Source organism: Anarrhichthys ocellatus, unplaced genomic scaffold (assembly GCF_004355925.1).
Source record: "Anarrhichthys ocellatus isolate YVR2014 unplaced genomic scaffold, GSC_Weel_1.0 scaffold9, whole genome shotgun sequence".
NCBI classification, from domain to species: Eukaryota; Metazoa; Chordata; class Actinopteri; order Perciformes; family Anarhichadidae; genus Anarrhichthys; species Anarrhichthys ocellatus.
The window spans coordinates 3,248,289-3,272,776 of NW_022280039.1; the positions used below are offsets into that span (position 1 = coordinate 3,248,289).

At 41.3% G+C, this 24,488-nt stretch overlaps 4 protein-coding genes across 8 annotated transcripts; 1 reads left to right on the forward strand and 3 right to left on the reverse strand.

Moving 5' to 3' along the window:
• On the reverse strand, positions 1-14,261 carry gins4 (GINS complex subunit 4 (Sld5 homolog)). 3 transcript variants are annotated; one of them, XR_004212820.1, is made up of 9 exons: positions 14,006-14,261; positions 13,826-13,912; positions 13,217-13,330; positions 13,020-13,117; positions 12,844-12,932; positions 12,614-12,704; positions 12,388-12,492; positions 10,355-10,405; positions 10,196-10,233 (listed from the first exon to the last, which is right to left on the reverse strand). XR_004212820.1 is itself a non-coding variant. In XM_031849467.1 (8 exons), exons 1-7 carry the CDS (start codon positions 14,105-14,107, stop codon positions 12,396-12,398), a joined length of 678 nt encoding a protein of 225 aa, XP_031705327.1. In that variant the 5' UTR covers positions 14,108-14,261; the 3' UTR covers positions 1-33; positions 12,388-12,395. The 3 variants fall into 3 exon arrangements, 2 of the variants coding, with proteins under 2 accessions (XP_031705327.1, XP_031705326.1); XM_031849467.1 differs by lacking the exons at positions 10,196-10,233; positions 10,355-10,405 and adding an exon at positions 1-33; XM_031849466.1 differs by lacking the exons at positions 10,196-10,233; positions 10,355-10,405 and adding an exon at positions 11,983-12,074.
• phyhip (phytanoyl-CoA 2-hydroxylase interacting protein) lies at positions 2,485-9,706 on the forward strand. The gene is made up of 5 exons (XM_031849464.1): positions 2,485-2,676; positions 4,901-5,089; positions 6,723-6,897; positions 7,022-7,139; positions 7,301-9,706. The coding sequence occupies exons 2-5, from the start codon at positions 4,901-4,903 to the stop codon at positions 7,845-7,847; spliced, it is 1,029 nt and encodes a 342-aa protein (XP_031705324.1). The 5' UTR covers positions 2,485-2,676; the 3' UTR covers positions 7,848-9,706.
• ppp1r3c2b (protein phosphatase 1 regulatory subunit 3C2, duplicate b) lies at positions 6,233-10,252 on the reverse strand. Its single transcript, XM_031849465.1, has 2 exons — positions 10,183-10,252; positions 6,233-9,940 (listed from the first exon to the last, which is right to left on the reverse strand). The coding sequence occupies exons 1-2, from the start codon at positions 10,200-10,202 to the stop codon at positions 9,058-9,060; spliced, it is 903 nt and encodes a 300-aa protein (XP_031705325.1). The 5' UTR covers positions 10,203-10,252; the 3' UTR covers positions 6,233-9,057.
• A 1,285-nt stretch (positions 14,262-15,546) lies between the features above and the next one.
• Positions 15,547-24,036, reverse strand: arid5a (AT-rich interactive domain 5A). 3 transcript variants are annotated; one of them, XM_031849760.1, is made up of 8 exons: positions 22,456-24,036; positions 21,257-21,327; positions 21,075-21,106; positions 18,940-19,111; positions 18,791-18,843; positions 17,964-18,061; positions 17,715-17,880; positions 15,547-17,622 (listed from the first exon to the last, which is right to left on the reverse strand). In XM_031849760.1, exons 4-8 carry the CDS (start codon positions 19,073-19,075, stop codon positions 16,378-16,380), a joined length of 1,698 nt encoding a protein of 565 aa, XP_031705620.1. In that variant the 5' UTR covers positions 19,076-19,111; positions 21,075-21,106; positions 21,257-21,327; positions 22,456-24,036; the 3' UTR covers positions 15,547-16,377. The 3 variants fall into 3 exon arrangements, with proteins under 3 accessions (XP_031705620.1, XP_031705618.1, XP_031705619.1); XM_031849758.1 differs by lacking the exon at positions 21,075-21,106; XM_031849759.1 differs by having other exon boundaries at positions 20,894-21,327.
• Between the last annotated feature and the right edge of the window lie 452 nt (positions 24,037-24,488).

Genomic DNA, 24,488 nt, shown 5'->3' on the forward strand with positions numbered 1-24,488 from the left:
TGTCATCAGCCTGTGAGTTCACGTGCATCAAACCTGCGCAGAAAAACTCGCATGAATATCAATCGTGAAATCAATTCAACTATCGTATGGATACATATAATGATCTCGGCTTTGGAGAATTTCGTTTATGTTTTTTTACTTGCCCTATATATTCTGAGTTAGAAAAATTATGATAATGTGCGCAGTCAGCGTAATGAAAGGAATGTAGGTTAATGCTCACGGCTCACTGTTCATTGCCATGAATACACTCTTTGAGATGAATTATTATTCAGGCACGAGCCATATACACATAGACTACTGTAGTTAAGCCTTGACTGTTAAGGCAACATGCTAGGCAAATATAATGTGAATAAATAGCGCTCACCTGCTAAAAGTCAAGCAAAATATTAAAGGCCAACACTGCCAATAGATAATAATATACATACATTAATAACATACACAGTGCCATATCAATGTATCAAGAACTCTATGCAAAAGTCCTGCAGTTTGGTGAGGAGTGAGCAGAGTAGACTAGCCTATTATTTTCACTATATATGTTTTTACAGGTTCAGTATTTATTTATAGTGGTCTAAGCTCCAACACTTGATAGTAACAGCAACATTGTATTCATAAACTTAATTCTGGGACATTTTTCTACAAATCTACACAACGAGTTATTCTCTTCTTTCAACTGGTTTTCCATGCAGATTTTTAAAAGTTAAAGAACACCATTTGGTTGAGGGCAAATCGTGTGACTATTGGTGCTATTGGCAGCACACAAGAAACATTTTAGTCATGTACTTATGATGACCAAAGGCAGAAGCATTAATTATTCCCTTCTCTTAGAAAAGCATCACTTAACAGCACACTGAAGTGATATCTACAGCTACAATACAAGACGATATAGTTTCACATCACAACATCATTATAATTTACTGTAGATATATTTCCCTTTTGTTTTATTGTATAGGTGACTTTTTCAAATGTACACATTTTTTCAGTGTATACCATGATTGAAAATCCAGTAATGCGAAGCCCTATGTATCAAAATAAATTAATCAGTTGTTCATGTTCATAACGACAGCACACTTGTTAAATTTGTGCATGATTTGGTGCAAAGAAATACAAATGTTATGCTTGTACGTCTGTAAAGTGCAAGTTGTTGCAGGATCCAGGATCTGCTGCCGAAGGAACAACAAGGAGAAATAAATCCCGGCTCCAGGCTGCTTCTGACTATTGTTTAATGCTTCAGGTCACTCCAACCTGGTGGTGTCTGGTCCTACTGATAATGAATGGACCTTTGGGTTTGTGTCATGATGTGCAGGGGCCGGGTTGTGATGAATAAATCCACAACACTTTTAGAAACTGCAAATGTTGAGGCATCATTGAAATATAAACGTTATCATCCGGTTTAAGGACATCACAAATGCTTTATGGAAATGCGTGGAGCCAAATTCTCTTCAGAACAGACACACAGCCACCCCTTAACAAACCAGCTATTCCCACCTCTGGAGCTCAGAGGGTCATTTGGGCCGAGGCAGACTGTCATGCCATGACTAATGATGGATGATTGCAGTTTAATTACACTCTGAGGGTATCACTTTTCTGTGGCTGGCTGGAAATAAATGAAGCTTTTCAATACTACACACGGCCTGTGGAATTATAGCAATATATCTTTGTCAGTTTTTAAACTCAAATATTATGTGTTTGTGAAAGAACTGCACTCTCACTATCAGTTCATCCTTTTGTTATTTGTCTTTATTCTACGCCCATACCAATTGTTTTAGCAGCAGATTATAGCCATTAATCTGGGAAGGGTCTCTTTAATCCCTTTCTGAAATCCTAAATGAAGTTGTCCCCATGAGGTTGAACCCAGGGTTTAACCAAAAACATCCCTCTGAAACTCATGGGAAATCTGCTTACTTTGGACTTACACGGTGGCATCCCTCGCTTCCAGTTGGGCTGTGGAACGATGGCCTGTGGAGTTAGTCCATATGGCATAACAGTTGGCACATCTATATTTTTGAGGTCTTGATGGAGCTCCGTGTAATTTCCTAGGACATCACTCAGTATAATCTCTTTTGCATGCACAGCAGCCAGTGGAGCGTGTCAACAAATGGCTCATGTTTTCCCCTCACAGCCCTCATGTCGATAATGTCTCCATATCTGAGAGAGGACATTTATGCAAGTGGTTACTCTACATCAGTGTGCGTGGATTTAATGCTTCAGGGTATGGCTTACTGGCAACTGATGTGTTGTGTATGACTGGCTGGCGAGAGAACGCTGCTGACGAGGTTGAGTGAGTGTCTCACTGTGGTCACACTCCTGTTGGCAAAAATTCTCATTTCTTGCTTCGTTTAGGATTTAATTCTCCCTGTGTGGCTGCATATAGGAGTCAAGTAAACATCGTCCTTAGGAGCCCAGGGCAAAAATGAGACTGGGAGGGGGAGAGGGGGAGTGGGGGAGTGAAGTGGAGGGGGGAGGTTAGAGTGTTTGTGTGACACAGAGACTGAGAGAGAGAAACAGACTGAGAGAGGAGGCTGTGTGTTCGTTTCACCTCCTAATCAGTTTTCCTGGTGGGATCTATCATCGACTGCAGCAGGGGAGGCAGGTAGAAAAGCGGAAAAAGAAGATAGTAGATTTTTGCCAAGCTGTAATTTTCTCCCATCACCATCTAACAATTTGAGCCTCAAACAAGTAAGTATCAGCTTACTTATAGATTGTAGTGCTCAGAAAATAGATCTATTATATTGTACTCCCACTGTATGAAGCTGTGGAGATCAGACAATCTAATGGGGCATTTCATTTGTGTATTTCTCAAGTAGGAGACACAAAGTCAGATGAATACAGTAGTTGGGGTGTTAGTACATGAGTTTTATTTGCACGTTGATACAAACACGCATGTGTGATGACATTTACTGCCAACTTTGGGCATTTATTACATCCCATGAATGCCATTTTACACGAGACTGCCAGGATATTTCATACAGCAGCATTGACTGCTTCATGTAAATGCTCATTTTCCTAAATCTTATTGGTTGGTTTAATTGCGCGAGGGGGTTTATTGTTTCAAACTGTATTAGTCACACAATATCTCTGTTTAACAGCGTGTTTATTGAACTTTGAACATTGCCCAGTGTTTCATTCTGTGGCCATTTCAACCTCTTTAGTTTAAAACATGTATGAGAAAATTCCGCCTTTTATCCTCCCTGGTGCAACCATCTAAACGTGTAAAGTCTTCTCCTCGGAGGAAAATGTGACTTTGAAGCACAGAGTTGCTTTCTGTGCCCTGCTCCATATGCATGAATGCAGCAGCTGCTTTCATGATGCTGCCTCACAGAGATAACAGCTAGATGTCTGCTAGTGAAAGAAATGTAACTGCTCTAACAGCCCAAATACACACTTCCAGATAAATTATGAATTCATATGTGAGTCCCTGATATAATTATGAGTTAGACCCAGTTGATTGATTTGGAGCAACCGGCTATCAAAGATGGTTTTGCAGCAGAGATAATTGGCTCACATTTCTTTTTACAGGCTGATGTATCAATCAGGGCGACGGCATTGTGTATCTGGTACGGAGACCTGCGTCTGAACTGTGTTCACATGTATTCGATCCAAAAGTGGAATACACACAGAGACATGGGGGGGGCTTTAATGAGTTTTCCTGTGAGAATCTCCTCTTGCCCCAGTTTCTATCTCTGAAACAGGCACCGTGTTTTAGAAACGGGAACGGCAGCTGGAAAATGGACGCGTGGAATCACACATGCGTGATGCAACAGCCCTCTCCTCTGGCCCCCGTGTGAATGAGCTACCGCACAAATTTCACAGTTCACAGGCTTTAATGAGGTGCTGCAGCCTGTCCATCACACTGACTGGAGAATACCTTAAGAACCCCACAGTCAGACAATGACACTGCACCAGGCATCTGTAGGATCATACAAGGCAAAAAAATGAGCGTGCTGTGATTTTCTTTGTACTATTGCTGGAGTTATTTTTAGGCACATCTGTAATTATCATATTCTCAGTGTGAGTGCGACTTTAATAAAGCGTGGAGTGGAGATGCTGGAGAAATAAGGAGAAAAAAAATGCTTTTTACTAGATCAGTAATCAATACAGGAGGAGATGATTGCAATGACACATTTAAGATGGATGAAAATTACAAGCAAACCAGACAAACAGGAGATGACCATTGTGCACATGCTGCAGAGACTTACTATCAGTTTGTGACAGGGATGGTGACAGCTAATCAAACACAGATACAGGCTCAACAATAGATTGCACCCGGCCCGACACTCAAGGCTATGTGCAGCAGTCTGGATCGAATCACTGATGGGCAACTAAAGGAAATATGATCATACATCACCTGCGACTGATAGCTACTTAAATCTCCCCCTGTTTCTGCCACAACAGTGTAAAAGCTGCTGCAAGATTTCCCTCGAGCTGCAAGGAGTTCACTCAGCTCAGCTGTTTTGAAGAGACGTGCACTTCAGCCAGGAGGCAAAAGTGTTTTAAAAAGTTACTTTCGGTTTAAATTGTTGGTGACGGGTGCAGCAGCGTTTTTGTTTGTGTCCCCCTTCCTTGGGAATCACAGGAGAAGATTGAGGGAGGCTGCAGACGTGTGGTTGCTGGGAGACTGCTGTAGGTGGATTATAAAATGCATGTATTGAGTTGTGTAATGATTGGAAATGTCAGTTGAGCGCGAGGAAGGGGGTGCAGAGCAGGACAGTAATAAAATATATAAAGGTTAATTAGATTCTGTCTGGGGGTAAATTCCAACGTGGTGTTTCTGCAGTTGTACAGTGTCCATCTCTAAATAATATAATCTATTCTAGCATGTGTTGCCTCCTTCACAAGCACTGTATTACCGTGATTGCACTCTGGTCTAACTATCCCCCTTTATCTCTCGGTTTAACGACAGATGACAGAAATGGAAGCACCTCTCGAAGCACCTCTCGCCACCCCCTGCAACATCCAGATTTGTGAGGTGACCTGTGACTCCTTCCGCATCATGTGGGACATGACCCCCGAGGACAGTGCCAGAGCAACACACTTCTTCATTGACCTGAGCCGCAAAGACAGCAGGGACCACAACCGCTTCAAACACAGGGTCTGAAAATCTGAAACTGCTGCTCCACCACATGTACCTTCCTCTATCCTTTCCCTGGATGTATCTGTCTATCCCGTCTGTGTTCATATTACAGATTCACAACAATCAACCTTCAACATAGGGTTGGTGAAGAAGTCCATCTTTTACTGTTTGCTCTTTTACAATTATAGCAGACAGCATGCATGAGACAGGAAAACTTGCATTTTATTGAGGTCTAGCCGGGTTAACAGATGGGTCTAACAACTGTCTTATGATATTCTGCTTTAGTCTGAACACAGAAAACAGTGGTTGCGCCCTTTCAGTCACTTCTAATACAGGCGAAAAAGAAAAATGACTGCAGTCAACAGCTTCAGGCCAGTGACTCACTTGTACATTGCTCTGAAAATGGACAACAACTGACAAATTCATCTGCAGCACAGAGCAGTTTTTTTTTTTTTTTTTACAAATTCAACACATTGCATACACCACAAATATCAGGCAGCAATGTAGCGTAATGGTTTACCTTTTTTTTTTTTTAATAGAGATGCTTTGTATAGCATTTAGCTACTAGCTTTCCATCTGCAGTCCCTAGATCCCTAGCATGTATAACATATACTTTCATGTGTTGTACAGATATGTATGTTTATCTATTCATTTTTATCAATGGAAGCTCCATCGCTCAGGGGATGGCAAATTCTGTCTGTGTGGTCCAGATTCAAATGCTTTTTAGTGGCTTGCCAGGACATTTTGAACTTTTGTGATCCTCTCACTTTTCATCTAGTACCATCAGGTCAATTCCATTACGACCAAATATCAGCATAAATAATGGAAAATCCCATTAGCTTCAACTGTACTTTGTCTTTGTTGCTAATTAGCAAATTTTAGCATGCTAACATAACATGCTAAACTAAGGTGGTGAACATATTCAACATTATACTTGCTTAACATCAGCATGTTAGCATTTTCATTGTAAGTAATTTTGCATGCTAGCGTTAGCATTTGGTAAGTACATCCTCATAGAAACGGTAGCATGGCTTGAGCCTCTTAGTCTTGTTTAAATATCGCTAAAGGAAAGATTTGATCTTTTTTACACAGGTTAAAGGCCCACACATTAATAATGTTATTAGCACTGGATTGATCAATTTGGTATCTAAATATAGCTTCAGTAGCTAAAGTCTAACATTTCTGATCTTCGTTCATTTCAGATGCAGAATACTGACTGTAATCATGGCCTATCATTGCAGTGAACAATTCAAAAGCTCAGTGCTTTTGTGAAGTCAAGGCGGGGGGGTAGTTCTGAGAGAGTTGTTCCTGAATGCAAGTAATGCTCTCTCTCTGATGCACAAAGTGGCACAAACAAACTTGCATCAGGGATGTTGTCATGGATATATGGGCCTCTGAGCCTTTAGTAATTAGCTGTGCTTCTTAGAGGCGTTGGCCAAAACAAAGCTGTTGATTTGATTAGATGTATCCTAGTTACAGCAGCTTGGGCTTGAAGTGGAATATGATGCTAATAAGGCAAACTTCATAGAGGGAAATGGTTGACTAAACAATAGCATTTACATTTGTTTTGAAATGTAAATAAAAAAACCCAGCGGTCTGTTAGCCTTGCATCCTGTCCCTGATGTCAACTCCTTCCTTCCTTGTCCTCCAGGATGTACCAACCAAGCTGGTGGCCAAGGCTGTACCTCTCCCCATGGCAGTGAGGGGACACTGGTTCCTCAGCCCACGGACATTGTACTGTGTTGCTGTCCAAACTGCAATCCGACAGCCAGACGGTGACTACCTGGTTTCAGAGTGGAGCCAAGTGGTGGAGTTCTGCACCGGGGGTATGACATAACATGCCTGTAACACTAATAATGTATAGAGTATGAGAGCATTAACCAAAGTAATAAAAAACTAATATTCTGTGTCAGCACAGGGTACTCATTAGCATTTTACCCAATTTTGCAGACTATGCCATGGAACACTTACAGCAGCTTCTTGACAAGGCCAAGGGCTCTGCAGTGAGGCTGCTAAAGTTCTCTGTGTTTTACCGCAACCAGCACCCAGACTACTTCGACAATGTCAGGTCAGTGCTGCATTCTTATCTTTTAATTGTATATCTAAAGCAATTCCAGCAGCAATTAAACCATTCTCAAGTTTGTACGGTAAGTAGGAAGCTACCGCAAGACATTTTTTACTAATAAATAATAATAATGCTCCTTTTTCTGTCTTCATATATTGGATTAGTAGGGAATGTGGAGGCCTGATGCGTCCAGCCCTAAAAGACATCAGTGGGAGTCATGGTTCTCCTATCAATGGCAAACTGCAGGGAGTCTTCTTCAGCTGCAACACAGAGTTCGATACAGGCCTCCCTCCCAGAGACTCCCCTTATGGCCCCTTGCGTTTCCAGATCCCAGCTGGACACCTGCTGAACCCCAACATCTCCCTGTACTTTGCAGACTTCTACTGTATGTACACAGCCTACCACTACGTGGTGCTGGTGCTGGCCCCTGTTGGCTCAGAGGGAGATACCTTCTGTCGCACTCGCCTCCCTATGCTGGACTTGGCCTCCAACCCCTTCCTGACATACACTGCCCCCCAGAGGCCGGGGGAGGAGCCTCTGTACTGCCACGCCAGTGATGTCATCCTTGAGGTGCTTTTCACAGAGCCGGTTCCCTTGGAACAGGGCAGCGTGGAGCAGATCAGTGGGCACCACCAGCTCATGAGTCTGACAACAGCCAACGCCAAGAAAGACCCGAGCTGCAAAGTGTGCAACATCAGTGTGGGACGCTGAGATGTAGGACAGACCTGGGAGTGTGTGAGCCTGCAATATCGAAAGACGGTGTTGCACAAGACAAAACATTTGAGACCATCATGTGTAGGTCAACACATTGGAAACAGCCCACCTCTCGGGGTGCGTGCATGCTGCTACCCCTCTTCCCTCCTGCCTGGACTAGAATAGTGAGTATTAAATAGAAGACTTTTACAATGTGTATCGCAGAACTTCATCATGAGCACAGCTGGAAACAGTAAACGTCCATCCATGGCTGCTGAACAAAACATAATTGAAGACATGATAGACTTTAGATGGCTGGAAAATAGTTGCTCCTTACTTGTTGAGAGACTTCTGTGCTCTCTGGTGTCATTTCATGAATATCTTTTCCTTCTTTCAAATTTACATTTTTTCCCCTTAAGATGTGTTTGATATTATCTTTTTGTTAAACCGTTCCACTAGTGTGATGTGGTTTCTCTTAAAGAAATTTGTGTTTGATACAACCTGAACATGCAAACGCTAGAAGCATACCCCTTTTAAAACACAACAGGTCATAACAAAATATTTAGCTACATTTACTTCTTGTGATGATTTCTCTAAAAAAGCTGCCAGATGTTCTTTATCCTTTAAAAAAAAAAAAAAAAGGATTATTGCCAAACATCCAATCTTTGACTCCAGTTGTCAGCGCTCCTGCCAAATGCTTCTTATGGAGTTCACTGTAGAGTTATGATTTGGAAATTGTAGCTCAGTGTCTAAATGTTGCAGGATATATGTTGCATTGTGAAGATGAAAGCAGGGCGTTACAGAAAGAAGGTTGTATCACAAAGTTCCCTACGATCAGAATCTGACAGCAAGCCTCTGCTCTGCAAACAGGGCTGAGCTAAGATTAGCTTCAGTGTCTGCCCAATAATCTCTGACCTATATGGAAATCCGTGAAATGCCTAAAGTGAAAGGGATCCCATCTCTGGTGCACAACAGTAATGCATGCACTGACGAGTGGCCAGAATGTAGGACATGACAAGAGCGTGTGCGCTGAAAGAACAAAGGCTCACCTATTTCAAACTGAATGTGAGAGAAAACTATAAAGAAAACTGAATACAACAATCTGTTTCAAAGAATTTTTATATACAAAGCACATACTAAGATGTCATGAACATTTATGAAAATAAATTCAAATGTAATAAAAATATATCCCATGTGTTGTCGTCTGGATAATTTTAGCTCGAGTGAGTCATGACCTTTCACTTGGATTCTTCCCGCAACAGAGATGCGAGCTCACGCACACAGAAATGCTGTAATTCTGTCTGTTGTTATTGTCCCAAAGAGGCTCGCTATGGCCTCCCGGTAAATAACTTAAACAGAATTCTATCTTCCTTTTGGCATCCAGCACTTTAGGAATGGCGATGTCAAATTCAAAGATGTCTGTCTGAGGCCCTCCGAAGCGTTTCTGCAGGTACGTACAGGACACATCTCTGTAGCTCAGCCAGGAGTCGAAGGTGATGCGTATTTGCACTTCCTTCTGGAAACTGATGTTCCTGACTCGCACGGTACCTTGAAGGGCCTGTTCAGTAACACTGCAGTTCTCCAGGATAACCATGCTCTCTGCCAGCTTGGCACGAAAGGCCTGGAAATCTGCAGAAGGCTGCGGGAAGCCCAGTTTGAGCCGCGTTCCTGGGCAGCAGGTGCTGACGGTGCAGCTGTAGCCGTACTCCGTCATGCTCCCCAAACCCTGCAGCGACGGCAGTAGGTCAAGGTCAGACTGCTGCTCTTCATCTGAAAACACCCGCACGGTTGTTAGAGATAATCCTCGAGAGTCAGCGAAAATCACGTGTTTGTTCTTGATTGGGAGCAAAACATCATCATCATCATCATCATCATCGTCGTACAAGTGATTGAAGAGAGATGGGAACGGGTGGGTCCGATAGGCCTGGCTTAAGATGTCAGAGGATAGCTGATCTGAAATTGGAGGACGGATGCAAGGGCGCTGGGGCTTCAGGATGGGAACCCAAACATGAGGACACAGTTGTTTACGTTGGTTCAAGCACAGCCTGACAGCAATCTCCGCAAGTCCTGCTGACTGGGCCATTGACCTGAGGCCGACCATGGGCAGCAGCCTTGCAACAGAAAAACAGTGATTTCAATAAAGACTGCTGCCCTGGAGGTGTGATTACACTTTTGTAATTACTGTAATTGTTGTTATTAAAGAGGTGCATTCACACGTGCATCACAAGATGAAGGTGATACTAAATATGTGATAATAATTACAATTTATCCCATTTTTGTTTTGTAACAATTGAAGAAGTGATGCGAGATAATGCGCCCCACAGCACAATCACTACACACTTAGTTTGCTTACGTTGTACTGGACATCTCCATACTGGCAGTCTGGTGTTGAGTGGTTGGAGTTCTAGAAAATAGAAAAAGTATTAATTATATAAGTATCACAATAGAGGGTATATGGATAAAGGTTGCAAAATCATTGGTGTAATACATTAAAAATAAATCTCAAATATGTTTTAAATACTTACAAACTTCTATAAGCAGCACGTTGTTATCTGTAGTCTTAGTTATCCCTTTGCCTGCAGGAAAATGTTGCACAAGATCCTATTTATACTACCTCAGTAGTATACTCCACCTTCTCTACTCTCCTGACCAATCAGCTACGTATTCTGGTTTTGTATATTAGTTTCAGACCTGGTTATGGGACAGATTTCAGATCATTTTCAGCAACATTTAACTTAAGAGCCCCTTCTATTCTAATTCTGTATTCGACTGTCAAGACAAAAACATGCGATTGTAAAATAAAGGTCTCTTCGTTGTCACCTCAAAACGGGGTCGTCCAGTGCTGACTAATCGATTGAGTGCATACAGGTCTGCCGTATGTAACTCTGCATTGTGGAAACTATCTAAGGCTCTATTCTCAGAGGATCCCAGTCACCCTCACCCCACAGTAAATCAGTATGCGTGACGCTCAGGAGGGTTAGGATTACAAAACGACTCAGCGTGCCAGTTACCTAACTGAGGCAGCTATTCGGGAATCAATCCAAGTACGTGTGCACATATTGAGTGACATGAAACCAAGTGTACCACACACGGAGACATTTTGGGGACTGAAAAATTGGTAAGAAGGGGTTCTACTGGTAAAGATTTGACTAATTAAGACTTGAAAGCTGAATGAGGTAAGGCAATGATGTTGGGTGATGGGTGCTGCAATAAAGAAATAATAAAATGACATACTTTGGTAAACATTCAATCATTTACAAGTGTATTTATTTTTCTGAAATCCACATTTTCAAGGTCTAAAAGATCATATGAATATGATCATTGAGACCCTCAGTGTATTATTGTTCATCTCACAATAACACTGGGTTGTAGGATTCCGTATCAGCTCGATCAGCAGTGCAGTTCAAAAGACGACAATCCGTTGACACGTGGTTCAGTTCTGCAAAGCTCGCTCTCCCCTCAGTCCCTGATTAGTTCCAAAAACTGGGCAATTTGTGTGAGGGCAAACAATGAGCACTGATTGCTCCCTTTGAGACTCTTACATAACAACGTTATTACAACGATTATGTCTCAGAGAAGACAACGTTCCACACTAAACTAAGCACACGCACACAAAAGACACTTTAAACTTTAAATGAAGAGATACACAGACGTTATCTGAACACTAATAGTATTTATGTTATTTACAATGACATTAATTCTTATTCATTTAAGTGTGAATGTCATTAAAAAAATGACGATCAAAGGACACCATGTATTTTCACTTTGGGCTGATATGCTCTATGATGCCGAGCAAACTGGTGACATTTCACCTTTGGGTGCACCTTGTTACTGAGCAGCAGAGGAAAAAGTCCAATAACGTGAGTCATCTGGGTAAAGTAACAGAATTAATTAGCAGATTAGTTGTGACAGGATTAAAAAAAAGATCCTAAAATAACAGCACAACACTGAAAACGCTGCTTTTGGTGAACAGGGTTCATTCGTCAACAAGCACCTCCCACAAAACAACCTCGTATTTGGTGTTATTTTAGAGTTACACGTCTTGAAGATATGGTGCAACAAATGTCTGTGTGTCTGTCCCGACGAGTTAGTCCTTCATCCTGACAACAGTGAGGAAGATGAGTGCAAATCCAGATGTAATCACCGCCGGTTAATGTTCCTCATTACCGCTATGTTACGGAAATAGGCCATTGCTCATTTTCTGACCTCCGGGAACCCAAAAACATCCGCACCAGCAGACAGACCCTGTCACAACGACAATGACTTTGTGTTAATCGTAGTGGATCGTTAAGCACCGTGCAGTGAAACGACAAATCTTCCTTATTGTACACATATTTTGGTTCTTAAAAGAGACATTCTTTCCATAATATGTTGCCAAGAGACGATGAACACTGCAATAAAAACAGAGAGCTAAAAATAAATCCAGATGTCACAGCGAAGCCGTTGCTTATGTAAGATCTGCAGCAATGAAATAGCAGAGATCAGTGCTGGAGGGTGCGAGGGCTGTGTTGAGTTAATGAGAACGATGACTCAGTCAAACTAACTCATCGTTACTTACCTCCGCGTTCATATTAACTGCACGGCTCCACTTGAAACAAGCGGCGCTATAGTTCGATACCGCATTAGATGCTGAGAGCCCTCTTCCAGATCTACAACGTACTCTCTGATAGAAGAGACAGCGTGGAGATAAGATCAGTCATTTTCAGAATCTATGCAAGAAAATGTAACAGTACCAAACGTGAGAGGGAGACACTGCCACCTAGTGGAGTTTAAAGAAAACGTACCTCTGATCGTCTGTTTCAGGCTCAACCAAGATGTTTTCCTGTCTCTCCTTCACTCGGAGAAACACGAAGGAGTCCAGGCCGGGCTCAGGGACTAAGATTACATCAGAGCACAGGGACTTAGCGGGACGGGCAGTGAAAATGTCAGAGCAAATGCCATCACCTGTAGTCCAGGCACAAATCATTCTAGTAAATGTCAGTAAAGATAAGAGATAACACAAGCAGGATTTTACCTGCTTTGAGCATATCCACTGTCTGCAGGTTGGGGGGCATGCGCTTCAGTGCTACAGCCTTCAGGTAGGTTTCTGTGTTGGCGTAGTACCTGTGTGCCAGAAGTGTTTTTAACCCCCCAGTGTCACAAAAACAGCAGAACAAACAAACAGCGGTGACCTCACTCTACGATACTCACTCTTTGGCAAAAGCGAACTCCTCGGGTGAGAGCAGGGACGGGTCTCCCTCCCCCCGAGACTTTTCTTTCTCCAGGACATGCGGGAAAAACTTTTCAATCTACACATACGTGGCACAAAAGATCAGGCGATTCTGTCAACAGGCAGTGAGTGAAACAAGAGCTGTATTCTAAACAGTTATATTGTTGACGTTACCGACCTTCTGCAGACGAGAGCGCAGGTAGCTGCTGAGCACAAAGCGGATCCGGTCTATTTCCATGCGATGGATGCTGGCCTTTGCGTCGCCTTTCTTCACCCGCTGCAAGTTGGCTTCCTGTTAGAGGAAAAGATCAGAGGACACTGTCAGAAATGAACATTTCCTTTCTTCAGGGTGACTGTAGAATCCAGTCATTCATAGATCTATACAACAACTTCAAATATGTTCGTCAAACCAAGTAATACAGACTACTTCCTGTTTCCTAACATACAGTATATGATGTAAACAAACACCACAGGTGGAATGTAACTAAGTACATTCACTCCGGTGCTGTACATTTTTTAGTAATACTGTACTTATAATACTTATTATGTATATGAAATGAGTACATGAGTATATGAAATTCATTCCACTTTGTTCTTCCACTCCACAACAGAGGCAAATATTTTGCTTTTTGCATTGTATTACTTATTCATTTGGGGTAAAGAGAACATGAATACCATAACAATGGTTGCCTACAGCACCACACTGTATGTGCTGTGTAGTGACATTTAGAAATGTAACGCTAGTCAGACAAAACAACCCACAGAGCTGGAGGTATTCCCCGTTTACCATGTGACTCAGCTGCTCCATCACACACTCCACCACCTCCGATTTGTTCTCCAGCAGCTCCGGTGAGAACTTCTCATTCAGCCAGGCCTGCAAGGGGACACAGAGGAGCACAGCTGTGAGGATACACTGTCTAATACGAGGCGCCATGACACTTGTTAACGGTGTTAACGTCAGTCTCACTTCTTCCAGCTTGGCTATCAGCTCCGCCGGGGTCATAACATCCTCCTGAGTGTCATCCTGGTTGACGACGTCCCCGCCGTCATCAGACAAAGCGTCCGACATAGTTCTCCTTTTACGAATAAACAGACAAAATGAAGAGCGTAACCGAAACGTTAACTTTGTGTTGAACTTTTTAAATGTTGAGCGATTCAAACGGCAGTTTAGGAAAGTTTCCCGAAGACCAGCAACACAGCAGCGTAAATTCACATGTAGGAAGTCCTTGTTTATTCGCGCCAATAGAGCTATTCTCGCGAGAGTAGAAATGGAATTACTTTGCCCTACGCTAGATCTGTAAGGCAAGATTCCTCACAGGCTGTGTTGGCGTGTGTACCGTCGATGAACGTTTAAACGAACTATGGACGGGCTATACATTCAAATACTTTACCTTATAGACAGTAAGGCTGGAGTTTCTAACATGGTCATTGGTGTCAGCTTCTGTAGGAACGGGATTTAACACAGCCTAAAAGTAATGAGAAATATGTATAGCTGATGAACACACACACACACACACACACACACACACATATACATACACACACGAAAAAAAAAAGATTTCTTCCCAGTCAAAACATGGAAACCGATTTCTCACAGACATTGCCAAAGTCAACATGCCATGTCTCCTCTGCACAAACTCGTCTCTTTCACCCTTGTGCATCTGTATGTGAATGTAACAGAGATGCATCATCTGCTTGGTTTGTTCCAGCTGTCTTGGTTCAAACCACGTTGTGGCCTGCAGCAGAATCTCATTTGTCTGATTTCCTCTTTTTCTTTTTCCTCCTCATTGCTCTTGCCTCATAATTCATCGTTATTTACATCAGTAGCCTAATGATCTTGCGGTCACTTTAGTGACGTTCAGTATTGCACAGTCTCTCTCAGTAGCTTCCTCTGGGCTTATCTGTGCTTCGTCAGACCTGCAGGGTTTACGTCAGGTTGCACCACAATATGGAGAGCTACTGTCATTTCATAAAGCAGATAAACAGACACCATTGCCACAGCTACCACGGCCATGCCCAGAAGAAAGGTTTATGGTCAAAAACATCATGAAGTTAAAGCCCGAGTGAATGCTGTGCTGCAATGTTTTCAGGATGGCTCAGATTTTTGGCTGCATGACTAATCGCTTACTTCAGAAAAAGGTTAGTTTTCTTTTGCTTGAATAGCTGTGAAAACAACATGAAAACACAGGCTTGTTCTGTCTATTCTGTCATAACATTGTGACTCCTGTACTTTATTTTCTTATTCTCTGATGACCTACTCATATACATGGAGCCCATTTGTTCCTGCATGTTGAAAACACATGTAAAACCATTCCTATAATACTGATGATGTCAATCACTTATAAATCTGGGGACAAATTCAAAGTTCAAATGGTCGACAAACTGATTTAAAAATCAATAACACTTAAAGACAATGTTTCTATTCAAAATGTTTAGGGTTATATGATGAAATGTGTTATGATATGGTATGAAGAAACATTTCTATAATTAAAAACAAAGGACCAAAGGTTTTTCATACATTTCTAATGTTTATTTTTGTCATTTTTCTGTCATAATTTCCTTACTCTCTGTTTAAATACATCCGCATGACAATGAGATCCGCTTATGGTATCTTTGGAAAACATCTAAACATTGATACATAGCTACAGTATTTATAAAGTAGCATTATGTTCAACAGACTTCACAATACAGTACAACAAGAAGGTTCTTTGCTTTCAACACAAAGTATTGAAATTGTGCAAGTGAGAACAAATGTGCAACAACTGTGGTTTTGTTTAGTTTAACTGGTTATGTTCAGGCCAGCTATTGAGAATTTGGCATAATCACAAAAATATATCATTGAACAAGCACTCTGCCTTTTTGTTTGGCATTTAATCATACTGTAGCAATATAACATAATACATACATTTAATAAGTACATTTTGCACAGTTCTGCTAAGAGATAGAAAATGATTCATCCGTTTTAAACACGATTGAACCTGTTTCTCTGTGATCCTATAAATACTGTATCTCTAGCCATCAATGCTGTGACTTCATTTCCCTTCAGCGTAGTTTGGTTTTGGGCACAGAAGGTCAACACAGTCACACAGCTAATGATCTTACAGTAACTAGATTACTACTGGGGGATGGCTGTGTGTGAAGCCACATCACCTAAATATTTCTGTGTTGCATATTTACGCCATGTGTAAAACACAAGTAGGGCTTCACCAAAATGACTATGAGCAATAGACAAGGAGGCCAACAAGCTCAATGGCTGCCTTCTACAGTCTAAAAACGAAACAAACTGCGCTTATGTATTATTATTATTATTATTGAAGTCTAGAGTTGAAATACAAAGAATCACAGCTTGTGATGGTAAATGGGATGCATGGCAGGTAGGGCATATCCAGTTTGGGGATTTAACAGAGGAATGGCGTAGGGATATGGGTAAACAGCAGACCCTATGAGAGCAGAGTGAACTGGACTCATCGGGACGTGTCGGTATATTAGCTGAGATTGAGGTAGTCTCATTCTGTGGGGGAGAAAAGCAGGGTGTAATAGAGGCTGGTGTCGGGAGTCTCTCCTTGATTTGTCGTAGCTCGACAGGACGCACGACACCGGCAGACTGGCGGTGGAATGGGCCAGACTCTGCTGAGTGGGGGGGACTTTCTGCTGCATTGTCCTGGATTTCTCCCTCTTCTCTGTCTGATAGAGCCACGGTGCCATGTTGTTCAGCTTCTTCGCACAAGTCGGAGACTCGTCCTGCTGCATATACCTGCCCTGCTGGATTTTATAAGCTGGCCGAATAGGAGCGGGCCGCAGAAGCTGCACAGATTTTGGAATAACTTTGGTGAAACTAGAGGTAGATGTTGGAGCCCAATCGAATCTCACCGTGGGAGAGGAGAATGACTGAAAAGGTTGGCTGGAATATTTGCCGCTCCCTTTGTGGATTGACTTCCAGTCAGAGTCTTTATTGTGGACCTTAATGGAGTCTGCTGATTGGGATCTGATGTCTTTATTCTGTCCTGCAGGGTCTTTGGATATCTGACTACAGCTCACAGACTTCCTTTCCTCACTACAGCTGGGTGTATTTTTCACAGAGCTGGTACAGTTTTGGGAAAGTTCAGAGCCTGATGCAGGATTATCTTCATTTCCTTCTGCACCGTCCTCTGATGAAACAGAGTAAGGGGAAGGGCTGCGTGAAGAGGAAGGGGATGAAGGCAGCGGGGAGCTGTCAGAGGAGTCACAGTTCCGGCTGGAAGAAGCTCGGGCCGGAGACTGGGAGCAGTGAATGACGGAGGGCCTTTCTTTATCCTCAGTGTGAGGATTCAGTGGCAAGTTAAGGCTCGCCTGAGCCATCCGCTTTTTTTTCTCCAGAGGAGAGATGACCTCTCCGGCAGCAGACGGGATATGAGCAGTCAACGGGCTGGATGTGGGGACCTGGACGAGGTGGGCATAGACAGAAGCGCAAAGACCGGTGGTGGCTCTGTTTGGCAGAGAGCAGTCTGGGCGATGTCTATCAGAGGTGGCGGCCCAGTGAGCGTGGTGAGGATGCATCACTGCTTCACTTTGGCAGGCAGCCTCTGGACTTCTCTGGGTGAGTATCTATAAAATACAGGGGATGTTTTAGGACACTTTATGTGCGAATACAGATTTATCTCCTTTGGAGACCTTTTCCTAAATAAAGTATATCTTACCTCTATCTCTGAGTCCATCTCTCTATCCGACTGAGTCATTTTCCTCTTCCTCTCAGTCTTGATGACCTTGCCATCCAAATTTCTCTTATATGGCTTCCGGGGTTTGCTTGGAGGCAGAGGTCTGTCCTCCTCTCCTTTTATTTGTCTTTCAAAGGGCAGCACCAGCCTAAACAAAACACATCTCTGATTATGAACCAGTTGATATCGTGCGTGATTTGACAGGTAAGTTTGAAACAAAATGATGCTCACTTCTCATAGTGTCTGCGAGTGCAAGTAGCAGCGCTGGTGCTACCTGGACTTCCTCCCAGCTCATCATACACTTTCTTCCAAAGACGCCGTGCGGTCACCTGTTGGATAACACAGTGTGAGAAAATGTGCATATGTAGCAACACGCGTCTGTAATGGTTACAACAACCTTTCATTTAAATGTAAGAGAAGTAGGAGACTCAGTGGCTCATCACTCCAGGTACCCTACACACTGAAAGGCTGCCTAATTTGTGACTGCCACCCGAGGGAACAAATCATAATTTATGGTATATTGCCTTATTCTTTCTTTTGTGCAGTTTTATACAGTAAGCGTGGATATAGGAAGTTCTTCCATTTGAAAGAAACTGTGGTGATCAGATATTGTTTGAAGCTTAAACTTATCTTATACCTATTTGTATTACTCTTAATTTAAATTGTTCACTTCTTTTATTTAAATGTGTTTCAATGTTGTTGTGCACAGGGGATGTTTTGGCCCAAGGTGTTCTCTCTCCTTGAGTCAATGAGAAGTCTGCTGGTTTTCACACTTTCATTTTTAAAAGTAAGTAGGCGGCTTAGGTTGTGTCCACGCCCTGTGACACAGAGGCAGCAGTGATGGTGGTGGTGAGGGTCAACCCAGTTTAGAGCCCCAGCCTCGCATGAGCTGCACGCTTAGATCTTGTCCCACGGTGTCAACATCAAAGACAACAGAGCAACGAGAGCTCGAGAGCAAAATGTCCTCCAGTGTGGTAAAAACACTTTCCACTTAGAAACCTGCAAACACACCGGTCAAAGAACTATGAACTATAGTCAAATTAAGAACTTGTACTCACTGAATCATAGCCCCCAAGTTTCTCAACAGCTTTGAAGATCCTCCAAAGATTAACTGGGGAAAAAGACACACATAAGAACTTAATTTGTATTCAATGTGAATAATGTGTTCATTCAACATCAAGCACTGTGCTAATGAACATCAACTCACTCTGTTTGAAGCCCAGATGTGGAATCCTTTCTATAGGAGTACATCTGTCCTTCATAAAAGAGTGCAGACTTGATACAAATGCCTTCTCCTCCATTAGCACTAGCTTGGGCCTCGCTTCTTCTTCACATTCAGTCATAGAGTCATAGAGGATCTCAATGACAGAGGGAGAAGCCTAGTGTGGAGAAAAACAGGTGCAGTAGAGAAGACATGTCAAATGCTTTGCATGGAAATCAAGATGCTCAATATTACATGATCCTCTGCACTGATATAGAAACCAGTTTTACAGAGATGGGAAAGAAGACACACAGAGTCATCTCATGGGATGACAAATGTTAAAATGAAACATCAAAATCAGTGAGGAGTAGGGTTCTACCACTACTTTCAATAGATAACCGCTACACATCCTGTCTGGAGAGAAAGCAGCAGACTTGTGGGGTTTTTGGTCGAGAGTTGTCAAGTCGCCGGTATCACAAACGTCACTTTGTAAAACAAGCATAAAGCCAAAAGAATGTTTTATATATTAAAGTGTTTTAAACAAACTTTGAATAAAGTTGCTGCTTTGTGTTTCTAAGTAATAACTGTCTGCATGTTTGCTTTATTTCTGTGGAGCTAGTTTAATTAACAGGGAGGAGGACTTTAAGATACCAAGAAATTAGAAGTGTCAAGTGTTACAACTACCCAGAACTTCAGTGTAAGAAATTGACAATGTCACTATTTGTGGTTTGCAAGAAAGGAGAAATGAAACAGTGAAGACAAGCAGAATCAAAATCAGCCGTTAGAAAGGTTTCAAGACGAGAAGTATAAAACTAAAGTATGAAGAAGGAAACTGTTGATGAAGATGATCCAGTGTCTGAATATTTAACACAATGATGTTGTTGTTGTACAGCTTTAAAAGTTTGATTTGTGCTTTTAAGTTATCTCCTTAAAACAACTCAACCTTATTGTTTTTTGATGTGTGTATACAGTGTGTGGTGTAGATAAATGGTAGTTGTCAGTTTTTTACTGCAACAATATTATTCCCACAGCACAAACACTCACTTCTGTTATTTCATGCCAATATTTAAATGTGAAATCTCACATTGCGTGTTGTATCGATCAATTTCAGTAGATTGGATGTCAAAAGAGGCCACAATGGACAGTGTCAGTATCTTACTTTGAATCAGCACACGGAGAAGCGGCTTTATTTCTGTAGCAGTCATTGTTCAACAAATCAGCTTGACGTGGTTTCATATTGAATAAAGTTCCTCTATGTGGTTCCTGGTTCCGAGAAGTAGGCCTCTAGAGTGAGTAATAGTGAAGGTGCAGGCCTCTAACCAAGATTACCCTGGCTGAGTCACAGTTCAGCGGCTCCACAATGCTGTTCCCAGCCAACAGCTCTGACTTTCCACTTCTATATCACCTGCTTTTCCCACTGCAGATATTAGGTTTCCACTCAAAATGTCTCAAAATCATATTTGACACATTTTAATTGTCTTGATTGGCTGATAAAAATGGAACTAAATTATATTTGCACCCGCATCTAAAATAATAAGAAGGTTGTCCGAACGTTCAAATTGAACATTTTTTTGCTTGGGATCTTACATAAAGTTCACAGGTATTCAGTAACTTTCAGTCGCTGTTTTCAGATCTGATTCACAAAACTTGCCAACAGGAAACGTCTGCACTCGAAGCCACACTGTAGACCCTTTGCTGCAGATCTCACTCTGTACACCAGAGTGTGAATATCATTGAGGCACATTCAGTTGATTTCCGCCAGATACATTTATTTGGAAAACTGAGTGGGTGGTGTTGATGTCAATGTGTCGATGTGTGATTCTCACAATAATTGTCAGTGGCGTGCTGTATTGATGCTATCGGCAGGCCACAAAAACCACCAGGCTTTCAACTAACATCAGCCTTGGAAATGTGATGAGCTAATTTGTGTTTCTCATATTGTACCTCTCATTTCACTTACCAGAATACTGGCTTGTGAAGACCTCCGGCAGTTTCTGTATGTGCAATGAAAATATTGTGGTGTGTCTCATGGGGCGAGATGTGCGTGCGTTTCATTGGCCCTCTCAGGATACAAAGCAGAATCACATATTCCTTGTTACTCATTTCACAATAAGCCATCAAGATGAAACAACTGTACTCACACATTCAGCACTTGAAAAAAATTGGCCACTATCTAAAATTCACAAAAAAAAAGGAAATGAAAACACAGCTCACTCTGAGCAGTCATGTCTGTAGTCACTGATTAACTGTAACGGATGGAAATTGCCCAGACTGCTGCCAGAAGGCCAACTGACATTTAATCAGCAGTGACTGAGGTTAGTACCTGGCTCTCTGTCCCCTGCTCTTCGTCGCTGGCTGCTGTTTGTTGTGATGTCTCACTCTGGTCCTCTTGCGCTTCATGAGACACACAGCAGGGACAAGGCATTTAGCATTTAACTCCATAAGACCATTGTGAATTTGATTTCAAAGAACCACAGTCAAGGGAAGCAAATACTGGTAAACGTTCCACGTTGCAGAAACATTAGCAGGTTAAAAAAGCATTAAAGCAGAACGTCATCACTGCTGGGAATGTAGTTGTTTTATGTAATTTAGGTAATGGTCAGATGATTGATCAGCACAAAAACTAGAAATCTGTAGAACATATTGTCAACTGAGTCTGATATAAAACCACAGTTTGCAAAACCACTTCCTGCTCACGAACATAACCACTTGTATGCTGTACTGTATGATATTGTAATACATAATGATTGGCAACGGTGAGATAATATGAATCCATAAACTGCAACATACATTAAACATAATAATTCCTTGTATTTTGTTAAGTGCACATAATAGTACTGTTGGTACTGAAATATGAGATATTGAGAAACACTGCATTTGATTGTCACGCTTCAAGCTTCTCTCAATATTAAGATGGTATTAATGCATTTTATGAGGGAAAGTGAAATTGAAGACCACAAGCAATGAAATGTGATTCTTCACAAACTGTCAGCTCCAAATCTCTTATAGCCCTCCACCCACAGTCATATTGTGTGCAAAACCAATATGCTTCTCTTTTGAGATCACTTATTTCCTGTGCTGCTTGAACCTTTAATTCTGCTTTCAGTAGCCTCTAACTACTCCATTTCCTGTGTTGAGGAAATGTTTTTGTTATACTGTATCATTTGTCCGTGCTGTTAATTTTCATGGTTTTGTTTCTTTACCAATTAACAAATGCATTAGCTACGGTGTTTTCACCAGATACTGATGTCAGTCAGAATATTGTGATAGATTAATTATAGATTCCTGAGGCAGTATATGATTTTCTAAGTCAAATTAGTCGGTTTATTTCACAAATGAATGTATTCACATTACTTCTGTAAAAAAGAGAGCTGGTACAGTTTTTCATATATTGTTTAAAGAAGGTAATTTAATGTTATGAAGTGTAAATATTTATCAAGATCACTATCCAAAATGATACAGTATTTAATTGCTTGCAGTAAATACATAAGGTAGTACAACAAACAAAAAAGTCCTTCTTACCCATTTCCAGAAGTTGTCTTCTAGTCTCTGGCTTGATAGAGCTTTGTGACAGTAATTCATGCGGCGTCCTCTTCAACTTCACACCACAAAACAGGAAGGTGTCTCCACAAAACAGTTTCATTGGTTGTGCTGTTTGCATTGCAGCAAATAAGTCTGGGAAACTGAGTTTGTTTCTTCGTCACTCAAGTCTCACAATGTCTGTTCTCCATTTCATCACCTGAATTTCAGACAAAAACCGACAACGTCTGTGTTCAATTATTTGTTCTTTTTCTCAAGTTTCAACAGAATCTGATGCTATGCTAAATAAGGAGCTTATTTCATATTTCCAGATAATTAAATATGAGGAAATTAAGTCTGTCTTATGTTTCCAATGTTGTTAGCAGTACATTGAACTGTAATGTCATTACTGTTTTTCCATTACTATTTTACACATAATAAAATTATATCACAGATGAGACTAAAAATGTCTTTATAGACTTTATATTAGTTCAACAAAGTTTGTGATTTCAGCCTGGTCACCTTCAGTGTGTAGACTGGACTCAAATACACCAAAATAGCTGAATTTAGAGAAGTGAAAGAAATCTTCAACTGATGCCCAAATGGAGGTTTAAGTGTGTAAATCTATGAAATATTCCAGATGTATACATCCTTAAAACAATGTATTTTAAGATTTCATTCTCAAAAAAGGGAAGCAAGGCTGTCCCACTTACTGCCAATGCACATCATTTCTGATTAGGCATCAAATATTTCTTGGAGCTGCCTAATTATTTATGAACTGTTTGTAACACAATGAACATGATAAGGGGAATCCAAATCAAATGCTACAGTTTTGTTTTCATAAATAAATGTGTGTTCAGCACGGAAATTAATATTGATTTTCGATGTACGTGTAATAATTGTGTGATAATGTGTGTAAAGGACAAACATTTCCTGCTGTTAAGAACATCTTCTGAAGTGGTATAACACAAAGCATTGAATACAATGAGTAAGCATCATTTGAAAACGTCTTGTTTCCTAATTTTATTATGAGGTTGTGATGTCACAGTGTCCTGCAGTCCCTGCATTAAGGTGAGAAGATAAACCGCTGGTTACTCTTTCATTTTTACTTAAGTGTATACATATTGGTTGCCATTAAGTGTATCATATTTAAAATGAAATCCAAATTGTAATCCCTGACCCGAGTGTGAGATAGTAAATAAAGCTTTAGCGTAAAAAGCAGTTTTGACTCATTACAGCTAAAAGCTGAGTAAACACATACTCTCAAAGCTCTCATTTCGGTAAATGAAAGTTTTGAGACTGGCTGGTAGCTTCAGGGATTATAGACCTTACATTTTAAGGAAGGGGTGAGGACCTACTTCTTTAAAATGGTTCCTACCGGCCATTGCCTAAAAATATTGGCTAAAAATAAAATGTGAGACAATGCGGAAGCAGCTTTTTCAAGTGGAGTGGTAAGAAAACAATCGGCTATTTCTCTACTCCCTGTTATGAGTCAAAGGGAGTCGTCTCAAGAGGTTATGTTCCTTATGGCCATGTGGACAGCACCAAGGTCAAGTTACCTTCCTAAGGATTTCACGTTTGATTAAAGAAGACAGTTGCTCTTCTATTTTTTTACATTTTCAGGTATTTTCAGTGGTCACATTAAAATACTACTGTATTTTCCCTCCATTTTCCTTTGTCAGCCCCCCACTCAATAAAAGGACACGATCTTGTGATAAAAACACTGACGGATGATGAAGCTGCACTCGACACCATCCACATTTCCTCCCCATGTTTTTGATCTAGTTAAAAGGGGATGCCCTATTTCCCCATCTGTTGCGGATAGAGTATGACATTTCAAAATGATTAACATTTAAATGTCAAAATAACCAAATATCTACAAACTGTCCAAATCTCAAGAGGGATTTTTTTTTGGTTTGAAAGACACAAAACAAGTTTTTGTTTTTCCTTTTTGAGTTTCTGCACTAGGCGCGCTGCAAAAATGGAAGAGATGTGATCGTAAACTGTTTATGTTCCCACACCTCCCCTGTGAATAA